Raw genomic sequence first — 22,246 nt, forward strand, 5'->3', positions numbered from 1 at the left:
GTTTATGTTTAAAAAGTTCAAGTGTGATTTATTCCTTTTTATTAAGAAATAAAAGAAATTTCAACTGTGCTCGACTCACCCAGTTTCTCTATTTGGGAGTATCTCCAGCTTTGGAGAAAAGCCTCACACATGGTGCTGAGAAGCACGAGTATCACACAGCAAGCCTGCATAGGCTTGGCTATATGCACCTCTGCCTAGTGATTCCCATAGATCACATGATGTTGTACCCACGTTGCTTGGCACATTACAACTTCACCTTGGAATAAAAAAAAGAACAGACTTGTGAATAGTAGTGATGGGTAGTATGTTATCGAGAGAGATGAGTTGACAGTGTTGTCATACGGTAGGAAACCCTTCTCCTTTCAGCAGTTTCCATAAAAGCAAGTTCCTCTGTATCACAGGTGAAACTAACGCTGATATGCACATTTTGCAGGAATCCATTGTTGCTTTACATGTTCATAAATCACACCAGCACCCAAACCACTTTCTGAAACGTCATCAGTAATTTCACTCGACCTCAAGAAGTGCTTCATAAAAGACTTCCTGGATTTCTCAACACATACAGTAGAGTACAGTACAGTACAGTGTGTCACATTACTACTGGGGCCATAATCTGGAAGTGGAAAATACATAATTTCACCAGAAATCGCCCACGACCAGGTGCTCGCTGCAAGGTTTCAGACAGAGGAATGAAACTAATTATCAGAGTTGTCCAAGGACCACCTGGGGAGAGCTACAGAAAGACCTCAACAGGCACGAATGTTTCAAAGCAAACAGTATGTCACGCACTCAACTACCATGGCCGGTACGCAAGCCTGGGAGATACTGGGAGAATATCAACTGGTCAGATGAAACCAAAATGGAACTCCTTGGATGGCATAATACCCACCACGTCACTGCAAATCACCCCAAAAAACACACTCTACCAATGGAGGTGGGAACTTCATGGTTTGGAAGTGAAGGAAGAAAAATCAGCAAAATTCTGCAGCCAGAATGATGAAGATGAAATAAGGGTGGATGATCCCAAACACAGCCAAGGAAACTCTCCATTGGTTTCAGAATAAGAAAATAAAGCTCCTGGAATGACCCAGCCAATCAACTGACCTCAATCCAAATGAACATCTATGGAAAGAACTAAAACTCATAGTTCATAGAAGAAGAAGTGTGATTTTAGCCCATTCTTCCACAAAGAACGGGCTAAAATCACACCTGAGCATCTGACTAGTTTCTCCACACAGTAGGCGTTTTGACGCGGTCAACAAAGACTTTTGTACCAAATATTAAATACACTTCAGCAAGCGTGTTCAAAACATTTCTTCCCCCCCTTTGGTGACATGTTCTGTACTTATTTTACCCGTATATTCTGGTACAGTCCTCCCCCACGTCACCTCCTGATTTCACTTCCACAGTTCTGAGTAAAATGCGTTTCTGTCTCACTCAGCCATCTTATCACTTTATGATAAAATAAGACCTGGTGCCCATTTTAAGAGAAAGAAGATTTAAAAAGAAATAAACAATTTTGGGGAAGATTGTTTTTCTTACTTATCTAAACAAAACTAATTCTTCTGGGTCTCTGGTTATGCATCAGTAAATTCAGTATGAATTCAATTTTAATTCCTTTCAGTTATTTAGAAAATAATTAAGGCTTGTTAAAATAATACATCTCAGCATTATTAGTTAATGTTTTTAGTAATTTAATGTGACTCTTCACAAATAATGCTTGAAGCAGCTTATACAGTTTGAACCAGCACCGAGCCCTGTCACATTTACACCCAGAAAAGAAAAAGGATTAAAATGCTGTCTGTAAACACAACATCGCAGAAGAAGACAACTTCCTGATTCTTAGTTAAAAGAAGTGCGACAGGGTCACATAGCCAAATATAGCTCATTACTGTCATGAAACGGTATTAATGGTAACGTCAGCAGCTAAAAGAAAGTTCCTAAATAGGCAGACACAGCTGAGAAAAAGACAAAGTGAGAAATTTGGCAGTATTTAAAAATACTAATTGTTCAAGTCTCGGATGAAGCCAGCAGACATGTCATTAAACAGACATTTAATGACATTAAAAATACAAATTGTTGTATGTAATGACATGCACGTGTATGATTAAGCCATTTCAAAATGATACATCACAAGAGAAGTAATGCAGTGCTTATAAGTTATTAAGAACAGAGTATGATTGTATATTTTCATCTGCAGTACAAAATCTTAAACACTTACAACCTAACAATAATAGCAGTAGATTGAAGTCTGTTCATCTCGGGTAGTTGTAGTTGGTGAGATGTAAGAAATTACATTTTTAAAAACCTTCCAATGTTTTCAGCCTTACACAAACATGAAAATGACAGTAGTGGTTACTTTGAAAACTGTAAAAACAACAGCTGTTTATGAGCGAGTGTAAAACTGTGATATAACGGCCGGAAAAATGGAGGCAGTTGCTAAAACAGGAAAAACTAACTTTCACATTTTTGTTAATTATGTGAAGCAGTCTTTTAGAAAAGACACGGGGATGCTTTCCTAACACTAGCGAAGCAGTTTCAACATAAACAAACAGGTAATGAAAACATTGGTATTTGTGTTTGCCAGCGCTGCCATGAGCTGTCCAAAATCAGGTATAAGTCATGTTGTAGTCTATAGTTGTTGGACATCACTTGGTAACATTAAAAACAGGCCGAGCATTTCCATTTGGCTGATGACATGAAGCATTACCGTCATTGAATAAGGCGTGGAAGACACGGGTATAACATGAGTTTGAGGTTGCTCTGCACAGAAAAAAGCTTTTCTGGCCACATTTTGTTATCAGAGACATTTCAAGAACCGTAACCATCCACATACATTACAGCTGATAAAGCATCATTGAAGACATTAATACACAGCCCACCCAAAGTTTCCAACTGATTTTTTTTTTAAATGTCTTTCGTAAAGAAACACACTTCAAATGAGGACACGCTTCTGTTCCAGGCACTTCTGAAATGTCGAGTGTGTAACAACATTAGGTCACCCATTACACTCGAACAAGGTAACAGAAATCATTTGGTTTCAGGGAGCCTCATCTTCATCTTGGACTGCTCTGCATTCCTCTGCTCAACTCTATGAACTGCTGCTGAGTCTTCGCCGTAGCAGCGAGGCCGGCTTGCTCTCAGTGTCCTCTACGTCGCTTTCACATTGCCGCTGCAGAAAAGCATCATTACAGCTGTCAGCACTTTTCACTTACAAATCTACGTGACTGTGCCTCATGAAGCTTGTATTGCAGATTTGAATTATATCATTTGAACATGTACCTAACTTCAACTCTGACGTTACACTTCTAAAACAGTCTTTGTTATTTCTTTGACTCCATCCACGTATTAACATTTTCTACTCCCACCTTTTGTAACTCAGAAATGTATTCATGCACATTATCAATAGCACTTAACAATAACAGCCACATACACCTATTCATAAAGTACTTACCGTATTTTTCGGACTATAAGGCACACTTAAAATCCTTTAATTTTCTCAGAAATCGACACTCTGGTTGTGCTTACTGACCTTGAAACATCTTTACGTGGTACACGACGCTCACAAATCTGTCAAAATGTTTTAGTACGACTTTGCTAAGCTATACAGCTGCACCGCTTGTTGGAGCATTACGGCTACCGTAGTCAGGAGCCTCGCGGAGTCATACGTACTCTGCTTCAATGTAACATTATGGTGTGTGTATAAGGACCCCATAATGAGACGTGCTTACGGGCCAAAATCACCCAACTGTTAAACTCAGACCCTGAAGATGAAGAATTTGAGGAAGAGGAATGAACTGAAAAAGTGTATTGTTCTGTATTTTATTGTTACAACTGAACAATGTTGAGAGTTATTGTGAATGAGTTGAATAAAGTTTGACTTATCTGACAGTTTTGTTTCGCTTTATTAGCCTTATGTATGAAAATACACCCGTTCATTGATATTGCGCCTTGTAGTCCGAAAAATACAGTAATTCAACAGTACCATACACACACTGATGACATCTGAGCAGTTTTAAAGTTCATTACTTCACCCAAGGACACTTTGACATATGGACTACAGGGCTGACTGAGGGTTTGGGGGGGGCTATCCCAGCTACCAGTGTGAGAGGCAGGGTAACAGCTGGACGGGTCACCAGCCTGACACAGGACTAACACAGAGACAGACAACCACTCGCACTCACATTTAGATTCTCCATTTAATTTAACTCCACTTTTCAGTTAAATATGTCTCACCTGTAGTGGATCTGGACTCAGGGTGTCTTTACGCGGCAGTCTCAAATTTACGAGCCGATTACATGCCGACACCATATTGTAAGACATCTAGAAGGTGACAGGGAAGAATGTTTTACATCCATCACAAATAACATCAGCTCAGTATCTTCTAAGGTAACGTTCATTTTTAACCCATTATGTGAACTTTAACCTCCTAAGACCCAAACTCTTTCATGGCATTTTTAATTTCTCTCTGCTATTTGGGCTGATTGGGACCTGATGAATATAAAAACAAAGAATTACCTGATTCATTCGTTTTAAATTTCGATACAAAAGTAGCAGAATAATGTCCTCGTAAGTGGTATTTTTTTTAATACTTTTTCGTAACATGTAACCATGATGGAGTATTTTACGGTACAACATATGTCCTCTTTATTACATAAGGATTTAACCATTGCTAAGGAGGGTGCCAGACAGGGCTAATGCACACAAATATATAGTGAGGGTACGCTAGGAGTAGCAGAGGTCCTGGACAATAAGATTTTGTTTTAGATTTTAGAACATCCTGATAACAATGAATGGCCTCTGGAAGACAATTCCTTATGGTTGCTTGTGTCTCTAACTTCACGTGTCTCAAAACAGTATCACCAGGAACCAGAGAATTCTTCTCGGTGGGTGTGTCCCAGACTGGGCAAAAACTGTTAGAGACGTGAACAGGTTGGTAGTGTACCCTGGCCTTCTGTTTAGGACTACGCTTTCTCCTCACGGTAACCCACCCAGTCTGTTTTCCTGGCTGCTTGTTACAATCTGCTCGGCGAGAGCTAAAGGTGGCTATCCTATAATAAATATAATATATAATATAATAAAATTTGAATCCTAACTTCGCCCACACCAGCTACAGAACTTTAAAAGTGTATACATGGATTAATTTGGTTTTACTGCTGGTCTAACGCACAAAAATATGCTTTAAAATGTCTCTTAACATAAATATCCAGACTCACCTTCCACTTCCTTCGGGCATTGAACTTCTTAAAGTTCTTCATATTAATTGAGGATCGATTTCTTTTGGCAACCTGTTTAGGTGTGATGGGCTGAAACAATGACAACATGTATGGCTGACAACACGGTAACACAACAACAAAAGTAGTGCAGAAGAAATGACAGACTGGTGCTAACCTTAATCCATGGATGAAGCAGACACTCCTCAGCTGTCATTCTGTCTCTGCAATATGCATTGACGTGTAAGGAATGATGAGAGATCATTATTTATTTTTATAGTCCTTTTCCTTTAGTACCTACTCAGATTGATCCGTTTTAAATTACTAACAACCTCACCTAATGGCATGAGGTACAACACGGCCGAACATCCCATGACGTTATTTGTATGCAACATGAACGGAGGACATGGAGGCAACGGTACCTACTGCTCGATGTATGGCTTTTTATCAGGCCATTTCTCTCGTTGCCGGGTTTCAAAAACGGCGGTTTTGATTTATGTAAACGAGATGCTCGCATGACTCATAGAGTGACCATACTGACTAGCCAATGCAGTCTGTTGACGTCACATTTTCGGATTGCCTTGGATCACTTAGGTAGGTACTAATAATGTACCCGGCACCAGGTACCCCAAAAAAAAATCTAAGTCACGCCAATCTAATCCGAGTAGGTACTAATGGAAAAGGACTATTAGTTAATATATTGTAATAATCCTTAAGCATTTTTGCTACAACCTAAACTACTAAACTAAAGTAGCAGGAAAACAAAGTTTGGCAGAACATTCCATGATTTTTGGATGCTGTCAAACAAACTAAAGAATATTAAGATAACAATGATTTAAGTGTATTTCACATGACCTTTGGTAGATGAATGCATTTGTCTTGTCATAAAAATGTAAAATTACTTTTACTCCTCTTTAAAACCATCTGTCTTCTGCATCCAAACTGTAAACATTGGCATCCTCGAAAGAGTGATCTTTATCTTTTAGGTGGAGAGATAGGCCTTGCACTGTCGAGGTGGCTCTTCTATGTTGTGCCATGTGTTTATGGATGGGCTGTTTGGTTTCACCAATGTAGAGGTCTGAGCACTCCTTACTGCACTGCACAGCATGCACTACGTTGTTTAGTTTGTGTTTTGGAGTTTTGTCCTTAGGATGAACCAGTTTTTGTCTGACAGTGTGGCTGGGTCTTAAGTACACCGGGATGTTTGCTTAAAGAAAATTTTCCCCAATCTTTCTGACAAACGTTGTTCCGTTTGTCATTCTGTGTCTCATTAGTTGGTGTACAGTGCACACCAACGAGCTGGACAGCCACATTTAGACTCTGGATACCTGGTGCTTAGTGTGAAGGGACTAGTTGACATGAAGTCCTAATCTTGATGTTCACTATTACATCCCTAATCACTGAACAGAGGAATACATTAAATTTCAGACTAATGTGCCCAAGTAAAATATTGTATTTTATGACATACTCTGGATTCTTCATCAACAGTTTCTGGATGAAATCTTTCGCCATGGGGCTTGTCAGGCTGAAGTAGTGCTCATTAAACTCGTATTTCATGCCAATGACGTTTCCCAGAGTCTCTTCATCAGTGTCGCCTTGGAATGGTGACAAACCACTCAATCTGAGAAAAGACAATACACTTTAGTAGTGAAACTACAACATGTCAACATCTGACATCTTCATCTGAGCATTAAAACACATTAATAGTTTTCTTTTCCTTCTTTCTTTCTTTCTTTTTTTCTTTTTTCTTCAATTTCCCATCTAGTATAACTGAAAAAGTTTACCTTTACTTTTAAAGGCCCAAATACAATCAAAAGATGTTTGTATACAATCCATAAATTATGTACTTTAGAAGCCACCCAACATACAAACACTTACAACTTACAATATGTAGGTAATAACTCCAATGCTCCTGAAGAAACATGAAACAAGGCACAGGCAGACATGAAGCGTAAATTAAAAACAAAAAAAACTCTACTGTATGACAACATGTAAGAAAAACACAGTGATTCAGTTTTGTTTAAATCCTGTATAATTGTGTTTATTCTGCTGTGACCAACTCAAATATTGTGCAGAGAGTAATGCTCACGACAGGCCTGAACACGCTGGAGCTGAATGCTTACCACATATCTGCTGCTGTACTCAGAGGCTGGCAGCTGATGACCTCAGGGGCTGCAGAGGTGGAGAAAGATAGAGAAATTGTGTTGGGTTGGTTATTAACTTAGATGATTCGATTCTAAATAACTTTAGTAGAATATTTGCAGAAGTAAAGCTCCTTAAACTTGCAACAAACACTTTTGTTGGCAGCTTTTAAGCACGTAAAGTCAGATATAAACACAGGATCTCTTATCCTCCACTTTTAAGTTTGTGTGATAGCCTTATAAGGAATCTGTTGTTTATTTTCACATGACAATTTGCATGTCAACGATCTGACCTCACAGCCCATTGTTCATCAATGGTGTTAGGTTCAGTCATTTTGCAAATGTACTGTTTATACAGTTGGGCAAACCTCCAGTCAGCAGAGACTACAGAAGTCACTTGGATGACTGACGAAATGTTTCTTCCACTGAAAACGCTACGTCCAGATGAACTGAATCAACTTTTTTGGTTTACTTACCTGGATGATTGTGCATCATCAACACATTTTAATGCATTTTAACCATCCGAGACAAGATGTTTCTCATTTTAGAGATATTGCACAAATGAAGGAAAGCAGTCCTAACCTTTGTTTAATAAGCCCACTGAAGGACAGATCCTGGTCAAAAATGATTCCAACATTCCTTGCAGTATTACTGGAAGCCAATGTAATGCCATTCAGATTAAGCAACTGGTCACCTACCATATTTCTCAGATTTTTGGGGTCGAGTACAAGAAACTCAGTTTTATATGAATTTAGAATGGTATGTGTATGCCACATCCAGATTAACAGAATCAACTTTTTGGAATTTTCTTAGCTGGATGCTTGTGCATGCATCACAACAACAACAACAACAACAATAACAACAATAATAATAATAATACATCTACATTGCTAATAAATTGCAAAACGTACGTTTATCTCCCTCACTGAAAATCAGACTGGCTGTGATCACAAAATAATAGCCAATGTAAACATTTGAAAGTAATGGGGCGATCATGGCTCAAGAGTTGGGAGTTCGCCTTGTAATCGGAAGGTTGCCGGTTCGAGAGTCTCGGTCGTTGTGTCCTTGGGCAAGACACTTCACCGGTTGCCTAGTGGTGGTGGTCAGAGGGCCTGGTGGCGCCAGTGTCCGGCAGCCTCGCCTCTGTCAGTGCGCCCCAGGGTGGCTGTGGCTACAATGTAGCCAGTGTGTGAATGTGTGTGTGAATGGGTGGATGACTGGATGTGTAAAGTGCTTTGGGGTCCTTAGGGACTAGTAAAGCGCTATATAAATACAGGCCATTTACCATAATTAATGTCCATCACACAAAAAAAGTCAAAATTTCTCAGGTGATTTTAAAATATATATGAATCTAGCCTTCATCATCTTATCACAGGGATAGTTTCCCAACAACTTGATGTTAAGTGTTTCCATCTTTAGAAACTTACTGCAAAAACTCATAACAATGCTGCATGCCAGCAATGTAAAAGATGAGCAGGAAACTGAAAAGTTTGCTTTTGTAAGTCAACAACATTCTGATAAAATGAGTCATGAACAGACATCTCCACCACAAGCATCTCTAAAACAGTGTAGCTTATGATTTTTGTTTCTGTCATTTAATGAATGCAAAAAGTTTTATATCTAAAAAAAGAAAAACAGCAATATGGAACTACATCTAAGCACAAAACATAAATAACTTCAGTGTGGCACCCTCTACACTATGTAAACCAGTGATTCCTGTGATGATCTATGGTCTTTATAATGTGTAAACTGATTGGTTCTTATATAGCACTTTTCTACTCTGAGCACTCAAAGCGCTTTTTACAACTTGCTTCATTCACCCACTTTCATTTCAGTTTAATTCAATGTCATTTATACAGTGCCAAACAACAGTTGCCTCAAGGCACTATTCATTTACCCATTCATCCAGGCACTTTTTTAATGCAACAAAAAGCATTTGCACGTGACCGTTCCAGATGTGCCAAGCCCATGTGAAAAGAAAAAAAAGACCTCAATGGAGGGGTTCAGCTGGAAAGCGAATTGTAATGATTCAAATACAGGGGGCTGTGAGGAGATAATGTAGTTAGTCCTTTACCAGTCTCTCGAAGCGCATCGTTATGGGAATTAGTGTAACAGGACAGTGGTCATTAAAAAAAAAAGTGACAGTGAATTTTGTGTCACTGGAATGATAGTGACAGACCAGCAAGGTGTTACAGATGTCCATAACGCATTTGCCCATGGGTCAGCACACTCACTCTCAGTTCTCGTCTTGGAATGCCTGGTGCGTTCACTCTCTTCGGGGTTTTACAGATATTAGCAACGCTGAGATTCAGTTCTTTTTGATCAGGGTGAAGACTGGCTTTTGGTGTAGTGGTGGTATTATATGTTGCAAATTTACAGAAAATGTTATTGTAATTTAGACAGTGTAGGTTGTTGTCACAAAGCGGAGGAGCAGCCCTATAATCTGTTATCTTTGAATCCTCTGCCTTACCAGGGTCACAGAAGAAATGTAGAATCTTTCCAGTATGGCATGCTTTGCTGTTCTTATAGCACGCAGGGTGGTCTGCGGCTTAGCTGTGGAGAGGGTTGGTGCAGTGGGTACAGAGGGCAGTTCCAGGACAGGCTGGCAACACAGCTGGGGATCATCATCAGATCACGCCTACACTATCTGAGCAGCACGCCAGGAACCTAACATAACACAAATGTGTGTTACAGTGGCGCCCAACTACCCAGGACAAGATATCGGACCCACGAACCATGCAGCCGGTGCGGTCGCAGAGCTGGCTGCCATGGAGCGGGAGCAGACAACCGACAGCAACTTGGAAGCCCCAGGACCAGGCCAAGTACCAGACAAATGTCCTGGGAAATCTGGTTGCTCAATGCGGTTCCTCTCCGTCACACAGCGAATGGTATACCTCCATAGTTCCGTGGTGGTAAAGAAAGGTGGGTCTATTGGGTTCTGTGTTGACTACCGCAAGATGATTGAGGTCACAGCATATCGCTTATTCCATGCCATGGGTCAATGAACTCCTGGACCGGTTTGGTACTGCTCATTTTTTCATGACACTGGATTTGACTAAGTGCTACTGGCATATTCCCTTGTCTCCAGAGTTTCCACTCTGTACGGATTTTACCAATTCCACACACTTTTATTTGGCTTTTTCAAAAAGGGGGTTGATTACATAAGCCAAAAACTCTCAGAATGGGAAATGCCCGGCCTGAGTTCGGAGGTGGGTATATGGTGGGGTGTGGCTCAGCTCCAAGGAAGGGGTGGTGCAGTGAATTCAGAGGGTCCTGGCTCTTTTCCCTCCTTTTCCTCCAGCATTGTTTCCACTAAGGCAGCCAAAGTAAAGCGCCTACATTTATTATAAAGTCCATTGGTGTGGTCCCAGACTGAATGTTGTTGGATTACATTATACATGCTTCCCTTAGGCAGCATCATTAGAAGACATAGCATACATTTTCACTGCTATGCAGATGACACCCAGCTCTATCTGTCCATGAAGCCAGATAACACACACCAATTAGTTAAACTGCAGGAATGTCTTAAAGACATAAAGACCTGGATGGCCGCTAACTTTCTGCTTCTTAATTCAGATAAAACTGAGGTTATTGTACTCGGCCCTGAAAAGCTTAAAAATATGGCATCTAACCAGATTCTTACTCTGGATGGCATTACCTTGGCCTCCAGTAACACTGTGAGGAACCTTGGAGTCATTTTTGACCAGGACATGTCCTTCAATGCACATATTAAACAAATATGTAAGACTGCGTTCTTCCATTTGCGCAACATCTCTAAAGTTAGAAATATCCTGTCTCAGAGTGACGCTGAAAAACTAGTTCATGCATTTATTACTTCCAGGCTGGACGACTGTAATTCATTATTATCAGGATGTCCAAATAACTCACTGAAAAGCCTTCAGCTAATCCAAAATGCTGCAGCAAGAGTCCTGACAGGGACTAGAAAGAGAGAGCATATTTCTCCTGTTTTGGCTTCCCTTCATTGGCTTCCTGTTAAATCCAGAATTCAAAATCCTGCTCCTCACATACAAGGTCTTAAATAATCAGGCCCCATCTTATCTTAATGACCTTGTAGTACCATATCACCCTATTAGAGCACTTCGCTCTTGCTCTGCAGGCCTACTTGTTGTTCCTAGAGTATTTAAAAGTAGAATGGGAGGCAGAGCCTTCAGTTTTCAGGCCCCTCTTCTGTGGAACCAGCTTCCAGTTTGGATTCAGGAGACAGACACTATCTCTACTTTCAAGATTAGGCTTCAAACTTTCCTTTTTGCTAAAGCATATAGTTAGGGCTGGACCAGGTGACCCTGAATCCTCCCTTAGTTATGCTGCAATAGACGTAGGCTGCCGGGGGATTCCCATGATGCATTGAGTTTTTCCTTTCCAGTCACCTTTCTCGCTCACTATGTATTAACAGACCTCTCTGCATTGAATCATATCTGTTATTAACCTCTGTCTCTCTTCCACAGCATGTCTTTTATCCTGTCTTCCTTCTCTCACCCCAACCAATCACAGCAGATGGCCCCGCCCCTCCCTGAGCCTGGTTCTGCCGGAGGTTTCTTCCTGTTAAAAGGGAGTTTTTCCTTCCCACTGTCGCCAAAGTGCTTGTTCATAGGGGGTCATATGATTGTTGGGTTTTTCTCTGTATCTATGAAGCGCCTTGAGGCGACTTTTGTTGTGATATAAATAAAATTGAATTGAATATGGAGTCTTGGTCCATTTTAAACATAATTCTTCAATGCTTGACCACAGCCTATATTTAAGATATGGATGTCGCTACATCAGCATATTGGGATGCTGGGTGATCAGACTGCTGAACTGGTTTGGAAGTCGCACCAAAGCTCATCAGAACAAACAACGATTTATTTCAGTGGATAAAGACAGGGTAATCATGAACAACAAGACCAACTAAACCTTGTGACTGTCACTGATTGGAAGCATCCAGTGTGCCTTACACAAAAACACACATGGAAAGTTCTTAGTAGGTTAAGATAACATTACTTGAACTAAAACTGTTTATTTTGGTCATCTTTACAGCAGTTTCATGAAAGGCACAAACCTTAAAACGTGGGAAAAAGCAAAAAGCCCAACAAAAGTTGAAACAATTGTGAGGCTATACCAGACCAGTGACAGCAAACATGAGTCACACTAAAGAAAGATTTGGATGATCTTTGGTCAGAGAATAAAAACATGTTTTATGCATTGTAAAATAAAACTAAACTGATAATTAACATTTCACCAAAACATAATGCCAAATACCATTTTTTAATACAGCTTAATACTCACCAATGTACTGTGGAGTACCACTTGTGCTCTTGTACTCCTCTCCCGGGTGAAACAAGTGAGCCAGGCCAAAGTCTATGAGTTTGATGTTGGGAGGTTTTGACACTTTGTCTGACAGCATGATATTTTCTGGCTGAATGTGGCGAAAATTGTTATGTTGGAAACCATGACTTTGAAAATGTTCTGTTCCACAATATAAAAGATAGATGTAACTAAGTATACTTACCTTGAGGTCAAAGTGGGCAATGTTTTTGCAGTGTATGAATTTCAGACCCTCCAGTATCTGCTTCATGAATTCAATGGCCTCAGTTTCCAACAGGTTCTCTTTCTCAGCAATAAAGTCAAACAGCTCCCCTCCACTGACACTAAGCAGGAAGTGTTTTAATGAGACACTTGTTAAACATTTCATTTTTTCCCTGTACAGAACAGGATAGGGTAGCAAATATATATTTTCTCATACTATGGTTTGTTTCCCATATGTTATGGTGGAGGGGGAGGATTTGCATTAACAGAAAACAGGTTTAAATTTGTAGGTAGAACAGTGAAGTGTTTACGCTTTATGGAGATATTTGTCAACTCACAGCTCCAGAATGAGCACCACTTCAGCGCGACTTTCAAAAACATCTTTGAGAGCCACAATGTTTGGATGTTGGACAGCCTGGAGGATCTCCACCTCTCGCTCCACGCTGCTCCTGTCCAGGCCAAGACGGCTGCATGCAACCTTCCGAATCTTCAGGAATTTGCCTGCCCAAAAGTTCCCAGAGGTCCGCTCCCGAACCTGGCGAACCTGGCCAAAATGCCCACTGTACAGGGGAAGGACAGAATTCACAAAAAACACCAAGCCTGGCATGCATCAAAAATCCCGTGTCCTGAAAAATATGACTTTTTTTTTTTTTGCTAAAGTAAAAACAAATAGTCTTCCCAGACATTTGGGTCAGGCCTAATCACCATATCCTCACAGCCTTCTGCTGCTGAACAGGTGGTCCTTACACAAGAGTATTAGCTTCGGAAAAACTCTGAGTAACTGCTCTGCCGCTCAGGTGGCCAGGGGCAATTTCTTCCCTGCATAACGTGATCCAGTGGTTTCTGTTATGATGCTGAGCCACGATATATTTAGCCGACACACAGAGTATTTGCACATGTTTTGCATATTCATGCTTTGAGCAGGAGAGGTTGGTATGCCCTCCTCCTCATCACAGTGTTGGGCTTAGAGTCAAGCCCCGGAGTTTCTGCAAGTTTCTGTCCACCTTCACTATCTATGGTGCTAACAACAAGGACAACGAGTTAGCTGGTTTACTAACTTCAGCAGAAAAGGACAACAGTGTTAGCTAGTGTGGTAAACCGTACTAACTAAACCGCCTTAGTGGAGAGCACGACGCCCAATCTATGGTGCAGACTTGGTTTCAGCAGAGACGAGCAAAAGGTATCAAGCACCCAGCGACAGGAAGTTTGCTAAACACTCCTGTCTATGGACAGGTAAGATAGCTAGCTAGCCTAATATAGGTTGAGATATGCGCCAAAGCTTGAAGAGGTGTTTCAATAATGGCTATGTAATAGCACAAGCTACTGAAGGGTGGGAGTTTCTGCCTGACGTAGTTGTTGCAATCACCAGCCAATCAGGAGTGGTGGAATGAGATAAATGATTCTGAGTTGAATTGCATCCCATAGTGCGATATTGCCGTGATTGCTACTATGGGAACAGGGAATTTTACTTTCACACGCATCACCTCGTTAATATGGTTTCAGACCAACCATACGTGGTACAAGGCTGCAGGTTATTGTAGGCAGGCATTAAAAAAAGCAGAGGACACAGCTCTTGTTACAGTATACTGGGCATGACTGGGAGACTGATGTCTCTGAGAGCTTTTATTCCTATTGTGATTAATAATTTATAGTGGAATTGCAGTATAATTGCTCAAAATGGGAAGTTTGTTAAGCACACAAGCACAGAGGTTTCTGTGGTCATTTTGCAATAGTCTGGTATGGGTTGCATTAAATGCATGTAAATCGTTCACTTTGTATGACTGTGAGTTAACATAGGATTATCGTTTCTTCTTTGTTTTACCTTATTACTCAGAGAGCTTTTTGGGGTATCAGCACCATCAAATTAAGGCTGAAATCCTGCTTATTTCAAATCCAATATGCTGGTATTCAAAAGAAACAAATCTGTACATGTCCTCACCATACATCACTGTACTGCGGAGCACCTATTGGAACACACTAGAGCATAAAACAGTTGCATCCATACCTTCCCAGAACTTCCCCAATCTCATAGAAGTCTTCCACATTCTCAGGTTTGAAGACAGCCATGTTCCTTTGGTTCACACTGGTCACCTTGGTTATAGGTTTGCCTACTGCCAACTATTTAATATGGAGCTTCAAGGGGTTCATGATCCTCCAAACTCTAACATCAAAGCTGGACCTGAGTTTGAGTAAGAGAAAATATTACAGAAAATTATGTTCTCCAAAAGACCACACAATGTCTTGTACTGTGACAACTACACAAACACAGTGCATACATCTGATACATACAGCCGACATTTTGCTAGCAAGAAAAAAAAAAAAAAAATCAGACGTAATAATTTCTCCAGGGTTCTTCAATATGTGTTTATGCTGAACTTTTCCCAGTCATCTAGTTCAAGATGAATACTTTATCTACTCATAAATAAAACTGTAACACAGCGGTGTTCCAACAGACAAGCAGACTAAGCAGCGACTGCCCGGTCAAATCAAGAAATCAGAAACAATTAATGTGAAAGATCTTTTTTAATCTGAAACAGCGTTCTGCCATCAAACTTCCACCCATCCTTTACATTACTGCCATCTTCTGACTGCAGTTGGCTTTTGTTACTGGAAGCTTTACTTGTCTTGGATCCTACTGAAAACTGTGTGCTTCTATTTCATGAGCATATCTGTGTCCCGTTAACTATGCCTGAAGCTTGACAAGCTGAGAGATGGAGCTCCCATTGATGGGAGACCAATGGGAGATTAGCATGCAAGGTATGCTGCCACTGGCTCTGCATTCAAAGTTCTGAGATTCCCAGTTTGTGTGGAAACAGAATCAGCATTAGCCAGTAGATGAGCTTCTGGAATTTATCATCATAACAGATCATTACGAGCAAGCATTTCCTCTTACAAACCAACCCGACAAACGTGTATACAAGCTGGAGTGCAGTGTGAAAAGTTTTAATAACTTCCTTAGGCAAGTGGAACAGGCACAGGCTCAACCAGCACATTAAGATTAGTATATCTGAGAAATCACTAGTAAGTTTAACTAGCTGTTTGGTCCAGACGCCTTCATTTTTCACACATATTTACTAGGGATGGACCGATTCGATATTATGTATCGGTATCGGTCCGATACTGACCTAAATGACTGGATCAGAGAAATAAAAAATGTAATCCAATCCATTAAATATCAAAAAAGCACCTCACAAAACTTGCGACATGGCGTAACTCAGCTCATAACCTTAGCTTGTCGGAGCAGTATGCGTCTCGTCATAGAGCGACTGTGGCGTGCGAGACCTGTCGGTGGTCTAGTTGAGCATTTGTAGCCTCGCTACCAAACCAGCATTTCATCTCCAAGAAAGTTATCCAAGAAAGAAGTAAAGCAAGTGTGTAAGTTCATCTCTGAATGTTTGTAAAGCATTCCCGCGTTAAGCTTAACAACCAATATATGGAGCGACTGCCTCTCCCTCCCTCTCCTGTTGCTACTTCAATTGTGAAACTGATTAATGATCAGCTGATCGGCTTTTCTGTGCGAGTCTCTCTTGCTTGTTTTTGGTCCACACAGTTACACGGCTGGTAACTTTGCAGGGGCGGGTCTAGCAAAGTTTAGCCAGGGGGGCCGATAGGGCATGAACAGGGAAAAGGGGGCACAAAGACATACTTTTCTTTCTTATTCTCAGTTAAAATGTCGAGCTTTTAATAAATAATTATCTGAATAATACAACCAAAGTTTTAATCTGATGTAAAATGTGTAGAAATCCATTACTGTATATAGTAACTGTTAAGTCTAACATACCCTAGTAAGCTATAATACTTTTTCCTTTGGGAACCATCTGTGCAGTCTGCAGTTCTGTTGAAGAAAGATGTTGAATCTATTTAATATTTCTTGAAAAATAATTGACTTCTGTCCTTTTTTTTTTTTTTTTTAAACACATGCATTAAATTAAGGTTGATTACGTCAATTAAGCATCATGAGGTGGGGGGTGGTTTCCTATTATTTTTGCTGGGAGTTGGCAACCCTATTAGTTAGGTTGTTTAATATTTCTGCTAAATACTCTTTAAAATACCAGAATAGGGAGGACGGAGCAGGTTTAAGTTTATTAGCTCAGTATTGCTGAACTATGAAATATTTTGGGTGCAGTGTATTTCTTGCATACAGGTTTAACAGAATAGCTTTGGTGTTTTGTTTTTTAAAACTTGAGTATGAACAAGATATTAAAAAAAACAGTTTTATTGATTAAAAACACTATATTGGATTCATATCGGTATCGGCAGATATCCAAATTTATGATATCGGTATCAGACATAAAAAAGTGGTATCATGCCATCTCTAATATTTACATATTTAAACCAGTGGAGACAGTTAACCATGTCGTGCACTGCTCAAGCCTTTTAATTCAGCTATGCTTGTTTGTTATTAATACAGTTTCATATATTAACAAGCTGCGTTCCTAAGCTCATTAACAATTTTTTTCAGGGATAATGGATTGTCACAAGAAAACTACAACAAAACTACACAAAGATACAAACATTAATATTTTACTTCTCCATTGTGTTACTGACATTTTCAGAAAATATATGCATATTTTCTCAGTTACCACCTCATGTGTCTCCCTCTTTTCTTGACAGTTTTGAGCCAATCTGTATATGTGGAATGTGTTGTGATAACATTGACAAGTATACTAGATGCCATGGATTCGTAGGATTACAATTCTTTGTATTGTTGTAGAAGAATGAGCTCAGTGACATTCGCCTCACACCCTCGGTAGTTTTAATGTTACAGCTGTATATTTTTAGTATTTTACGTGTTCATTCAGTACACTGCCATCATACTTTTTGCAATTCTAAAAAATGTTTACAATATTTCAGAAAATAAAATGTATTAACATAAAATGGAAGCACAGCAAGAAACAATTTAGCAGTTTCCCATAATAACTTTACGTACGTAGAAGCTTAAACTGATTAAAGACTGGAGAAAATGAAAGCCTCTTAGTGGCATCACCAGCTTTCACAGAAGCACAAGTCACACGTGAGGCACTTCCTCATTTCAGGTTCGATTTCTGGGCTTGAGGATTTTTATCTTATTAGGTGCTGTATAATAACGACTTCTCTCGTCTGCTTGTGGCACTTCCATTGATTCTCTTCTCACAACTCTCTGTACTAGAAACCATGACATCAGATGCATGTCGCAAACTTCTCTCTACACACTTTGATGTACTTCCCCATATGATACAGAATGAAAGAAACATACAGGGAAGGGTGAATAAAATGTGGATGTCAGTTTGTGCATCATGTCTCCTGGCTAAAAGAAACAATCACAATCTTTCAAACGTTGTCCGACCCTGGTCATTTCACCAAGCATGACGAGAACGGTAATAGCTACAGGAATGTCACTGCAGGCACAAGATTCAAAACTCACTGCAGAAAATACATTTATGGTCCCAACAGGCTCAATCCGCAGGGTCTGAATTATGGTCGTTTTTGTGATATTCTCTATGTTATTTTAAAAAAAAAATGAAAAAATTAAACTAAAATTAAAGAAAGTTGCTGTAACTTGTTTTGTTTTTCTACAGTCTTAGAAATTCTGTGACAGCAATTTTGTTATTTTATTTAAGTGGATGCAGAAAAGCACATGCAGACCTGGAAAATGTAGTGACGATTTTGCAAAAAGGAACAGACATGCATACATTTCAGTTCATTAAGCTGGTTAACTGATCTGTAAATAATTCCAAACAATCTACGGCAGATGCAACATAGCAAAGCAGTAAAGCGGTTTCACGCTGTACAGCTTTGGTATTAAATAGATTGGGTACTCAGTAGGGCTGCCACGATTTGTCGACTAGTCACGATTACGTCGACTATCAAAATCGTCGACGACTGATTTAATAGTCGACGCTTCGTTTGAAGCTGGAATAAGTAGCAGGATTTAAGAGTGTAATAACGGACTGAAACAGAAGATGGCAGCATTGCATGTACAAGGATGTCAGCTGCCGTTAAACCCCGAAGAAGAAGAAGAAGAAGAAGCAGCAGCAGCTGTGTCCCAGAATTCATAGCGCGGCCCAGCGCAGTTTCCAACAATGGCGGCAGCTAGTTAGTTTTAATATTACTCTTATTATTCTTTCTGGGTCACAAAATAAATGTTTAACATATTTTCAGGCGAGAATGTAGCTGTGTAAACCTCAAATATCTGCTCAGTTTATCAGGACACCACATATTTTCAAAAGCGCTCCGACGTTTTCGGAGACGTCTGTTACCCACTAGCTCGTTAGCGAGCCGGGGGCTAGGCTCACTAGCGCAGTGAGAACACCGGACTCCCCGCAAATTGTTTTCAAACCCACCGCCGTCTTTCGCTACTCGGGTTAAATATATATGAGTCACTTAGATAACTTAAAATGTTATTGTTTGGCTTTTTTTTTAGTATTTTATTTCCTGAGTAAATCAGTTTGTCTGAGATTAAAGTTATAGTTTTTACACAGCTGAATAAACGTCAAGCAGACAGCTGATTATCAGAAGTGTGAGATGCTCGAGAATTTACTCCGGTGTCCTGTTATATTTTAGATAGCAAGGAGTTTATTAAACTTCACCGAAACAATCTGCAAATTTCATTAAAATTTAATAAACTATCATCTTGTCTTTATTTTTAGTTAGCAGAGACCTGAAACACTTAAAGCTGTAAGCTAATGATAGTTATATAAGAGCAGATGCTGCTGGTACAATAAGCTGTAGTTTTAGTCCAATGGATGATGATCTGATTAGTCGACTAATCGCAAAAATAATCGGTGACTAGTCGACTATCAAAATAATCGTTTGTGGCAGCCCTAGTACTCAGCCGATATCTAAGCAGACTGACTGCCATTTGTCAGTGATGCTTCTGTCGCACTGCGCCTTGCCTAAACTGACCAAGCAGAACTAGTCCAACCCGTTGCAATTCTGGACCATTTGCTTGAGTCATTCTCTCTCTGCACATGACTTAGCAGCAAGTTAAGCTCTAGGAGTTCCCACAATGACGGCGCATTTCAGCAAGCTGGTAAACACCAAAGTGGTTATTATTGTTTCATCATTTCATTTGTTTTCTTTTCCTTTTTTTCAGAGCACAATTCACTGATGATTACTTAGATGATATACATAAAGGAAAAGTTCCCCAGATAGAGACTTAGATATGGACCTCAGTCAGGAGATCCCGACAAAGGCAAAAGCGGACTGCAAACTGACACATACACACAAATCGCCTGTAGTTACGGCTAGCTAAAAGAGTGTGAAGTGGAGCAAAGGTTGGGACATTGAGTCAATGCAGAGAGTGGCTGAGAGAGACAGTGTGGACAACTGTCACACTGAGTCGGAGTAATAACAATATGATAAACCGCTATGTAGATGATCCTCTGCTCCCCCACAGTGACGCCATGCATCATCTGCAATAAACATCTGCAGTTTTCTAAATAATAATCCACAACTTCGCAGAAAGAAAATGTACAGTATTTTCTTGATCTACTGCCAGAAGTACACTGATGTGAGGTCATGTTCTGTAGTGCACTGCAGGCAAACACCACCACCAAATACAAGCAAACAAAGTACAGTTAGTACAGTGTTTATCTAAAACCCAAATACCTCTTAAGGTGAGCCAGCTACCACAGATTAAAGATGACTTTACACGAATGCATAGGTGCTATAAATCATGCTAGTATGAAAAACCTATCAACGCACATTAACTGTAAGACAGCTATCCCTAAAGAATCTCCTCAACATCTTTCTTTCCTGTCAACTGGTCATTTGTTCAAGTGATGTGACTTCTGACTCCTTTGCTCGAGGAATGTGATTTGTCCAAACGTTCCCAAGGGTACACTATGAGTTTTTCCACAATAACAAAGTCACCAAATGTGACAAACAGTCTAAGAGCCAAAAATTGTATACCCCCCCCCCCCCCCCCCTTTTTTTTTTAAAGTTTAAGTGTTTTTCCCCCCAGAGCAGATTTTTTTTTAAGAAAGGGAACACCCTTTGTGGTTTTGGGAACGCCACATATTTAGAATCCTATTTAGTTCATCCTAAATCCACCCTGCGATAACCAAACCTTCAAGCTAGAATCTGCAATAAATAATGAACATACATAAGATCAGGCTGGTTTTGGAGAACCCGCCCGATACCTGCCAAACAGTTTGAAACGCTGTGGGTACAGAGATCTGACGCCCTTTGAATGTACTAAAATGTATTTTGTATGAAGTTAACCGATAAAAACTATCCATTGGTTAATTTACAGAATAACTTCTTTGCAAGTAACAGTATAAAAAAAATGTGTAGACTGCACAGCCTAAGGCACTATACGACCTCAGCCTGTTGGGACATGTTTTATGTAGAAAAACAGACTAAAATCCATCCGTTCTAAAGGAGGGAAACAACACAAAACTTCCTTGTCCCACGAAATGGCACAGTTTAAAAATAACTACAGATGCTTTCAATATTTCAAAGAAGACAGATGCCACTAAAAAAGAAAAAAAAAATCAGCTGAGAAATTTGTTGGCTCACTAACCATCGACACGTATTGCAAGCAGCCTTAACAACACAGCGCTTCCTTGCCCAGGTTCACCGTCCGGCTTCCAGGTAAGACGTTCCCAGGAAAAGCGGTGTATCTCGCGGATGTGTTCCTGCCCTGATCCTGGAAAGACTGGAACATAAATGCCGTTTCGCCGTGTGCTTGGCCCTGAAGCTCGCAGGCAGTTGGGGAATGCGGAAAACACCACCACTATCCACACTTTGATGTCATGTCCGATTTACCGTAAATACGAGTTTAGCGACCTGGAGAGGCGTTCAGGGCACCTACTAAGAGTCAATAAAGTAAAAAGCTTTTTGTTAACTACATTTCACGTCCACCCGTCACATAACAGGTAATAAGAGAAAAATTTCCGGTTTGAAAACACCTTCAAAATAAAGGCAGAAACTACAAATTAAGTTTTGAGGTGTTTCAGCTTTATAATACTATTCAGTGGGCAGAGTAATAACGAAATATCAATCCATTCATCCAGTTTCTTAATCATTTATTCAACTGATTTAGAGTTCTTTGGGGAACCTCTATAGAGCCTAGGACCTAACCTATGTAAGCGGCCAACGTCAAGATTCAAGATTCTTTATTTGTCACATGCATAGTTATAGGAGTACAACTGAAATGAAATCTGTCCTGAAACACTCCTCGACTGTGCATAAAGAGGACATCATATACAGTAAGTAGTGAATTATATACATTAAGTAAATTAAATAAAACAATCTGGAAATTTGAAATTAAAAGTCTGAAAATGTGTGCGAGTGGAATGTGTCTTGTGCCATATTAGCACCGCAATGTACTGACAGAGCAGTGCAACATACAACATAGTGACCAGAGTAGTACAAACGGTAATG

At 40.0% G+C, this 22,246-nt stretch overlaps 1 protein-coding gene across 2 annotated transcripts; it reads right to left on the minus strand.

Annotated features, from left to right (window-relative positions):
* Nucleotides 1–1,670: 1,670 nt before the first annotated feature.
* On the minus strand, nt 1,671–21,751 carry LOC308384047 (death-associated protein kinase 2). Of its 2 annotated transcripts, XM_080862358.1 has the most exons (12): nt 21,384–21,751; nt 14,883–15,056; nt 13,216–13,437; nt 12,861–12,999; nt 12,638–12,767; nt 7,337–7,385; nt 7,099–7,125; nt 6,682–6,834; nt 5,392–5,437; nt 5,217–5,306; nt 4,237–4,323; nt 1,671–3,172 (listed from the first exon to the last, which is right to left on the minus strand). In XM_080862358.1, exons 2-12 carry the CDS (start codon nt 14,942–14,944, stop codon nt 3,092–3,094), a joined length of 1,086 nt encoding a protein of 361 aa, XP_080718484.1. In that variant the 5' UTR covers nt 14,945–15,056; nt 21,384–21,751; the 3' UTR covers nt 1,671–3,091. The 2 variants fall into 2 exon arrangements, with proteins under 2 accessions (XP_080718484.1, XP_080718483.1); XM_080862357.1 differs by having other exon boundaries at nt 12,638–12,999.
* Nucleotides 21,752–22,246: the final 495 nt, after the last annotated feature.

The sequence above is a fragment of the Rhamphochromis sp. 'chilingali' genome (genome assembly GCF_963969265.1).
Source record: "Rhamphochromis sp. 'chilingali' genome assembly, chromosome: 17".
In the NCBI taxonomy this organism is placed as follows: Eukaryota; Metazoa; Chordata; class Actinopteri; order Cichliformes; family Cichlidae; genus Rhamphochromis; species Rhamphochromis sp. 'chilingali'.

Excerpts from the sequence above, each read along its gene's own strand:
- LOC308384047 (XM_080862357.1), bottom strand. The coding sequence starts at position 14,944 with ATGGCTGTCTTCAAACCTGAGAATGTGGAAGACTTCTATGAGATTGGG. Across the intron at positions 5,307-5,391 it reads TGCTTCATCCATGGATTAAG|CCCATCACACCTAAACAGGT; the intron begins GTTAGCACCAGT and ends TCATTGTTTCAG. Across the intron at positions 4,324-5,216 it reads ATGCCCGAAGGAAGTGGAAG|ATGTCTTACAATATGGTGTC; the intron begins GTGAGTCTGGAT and ends GTCACCTTCTAG.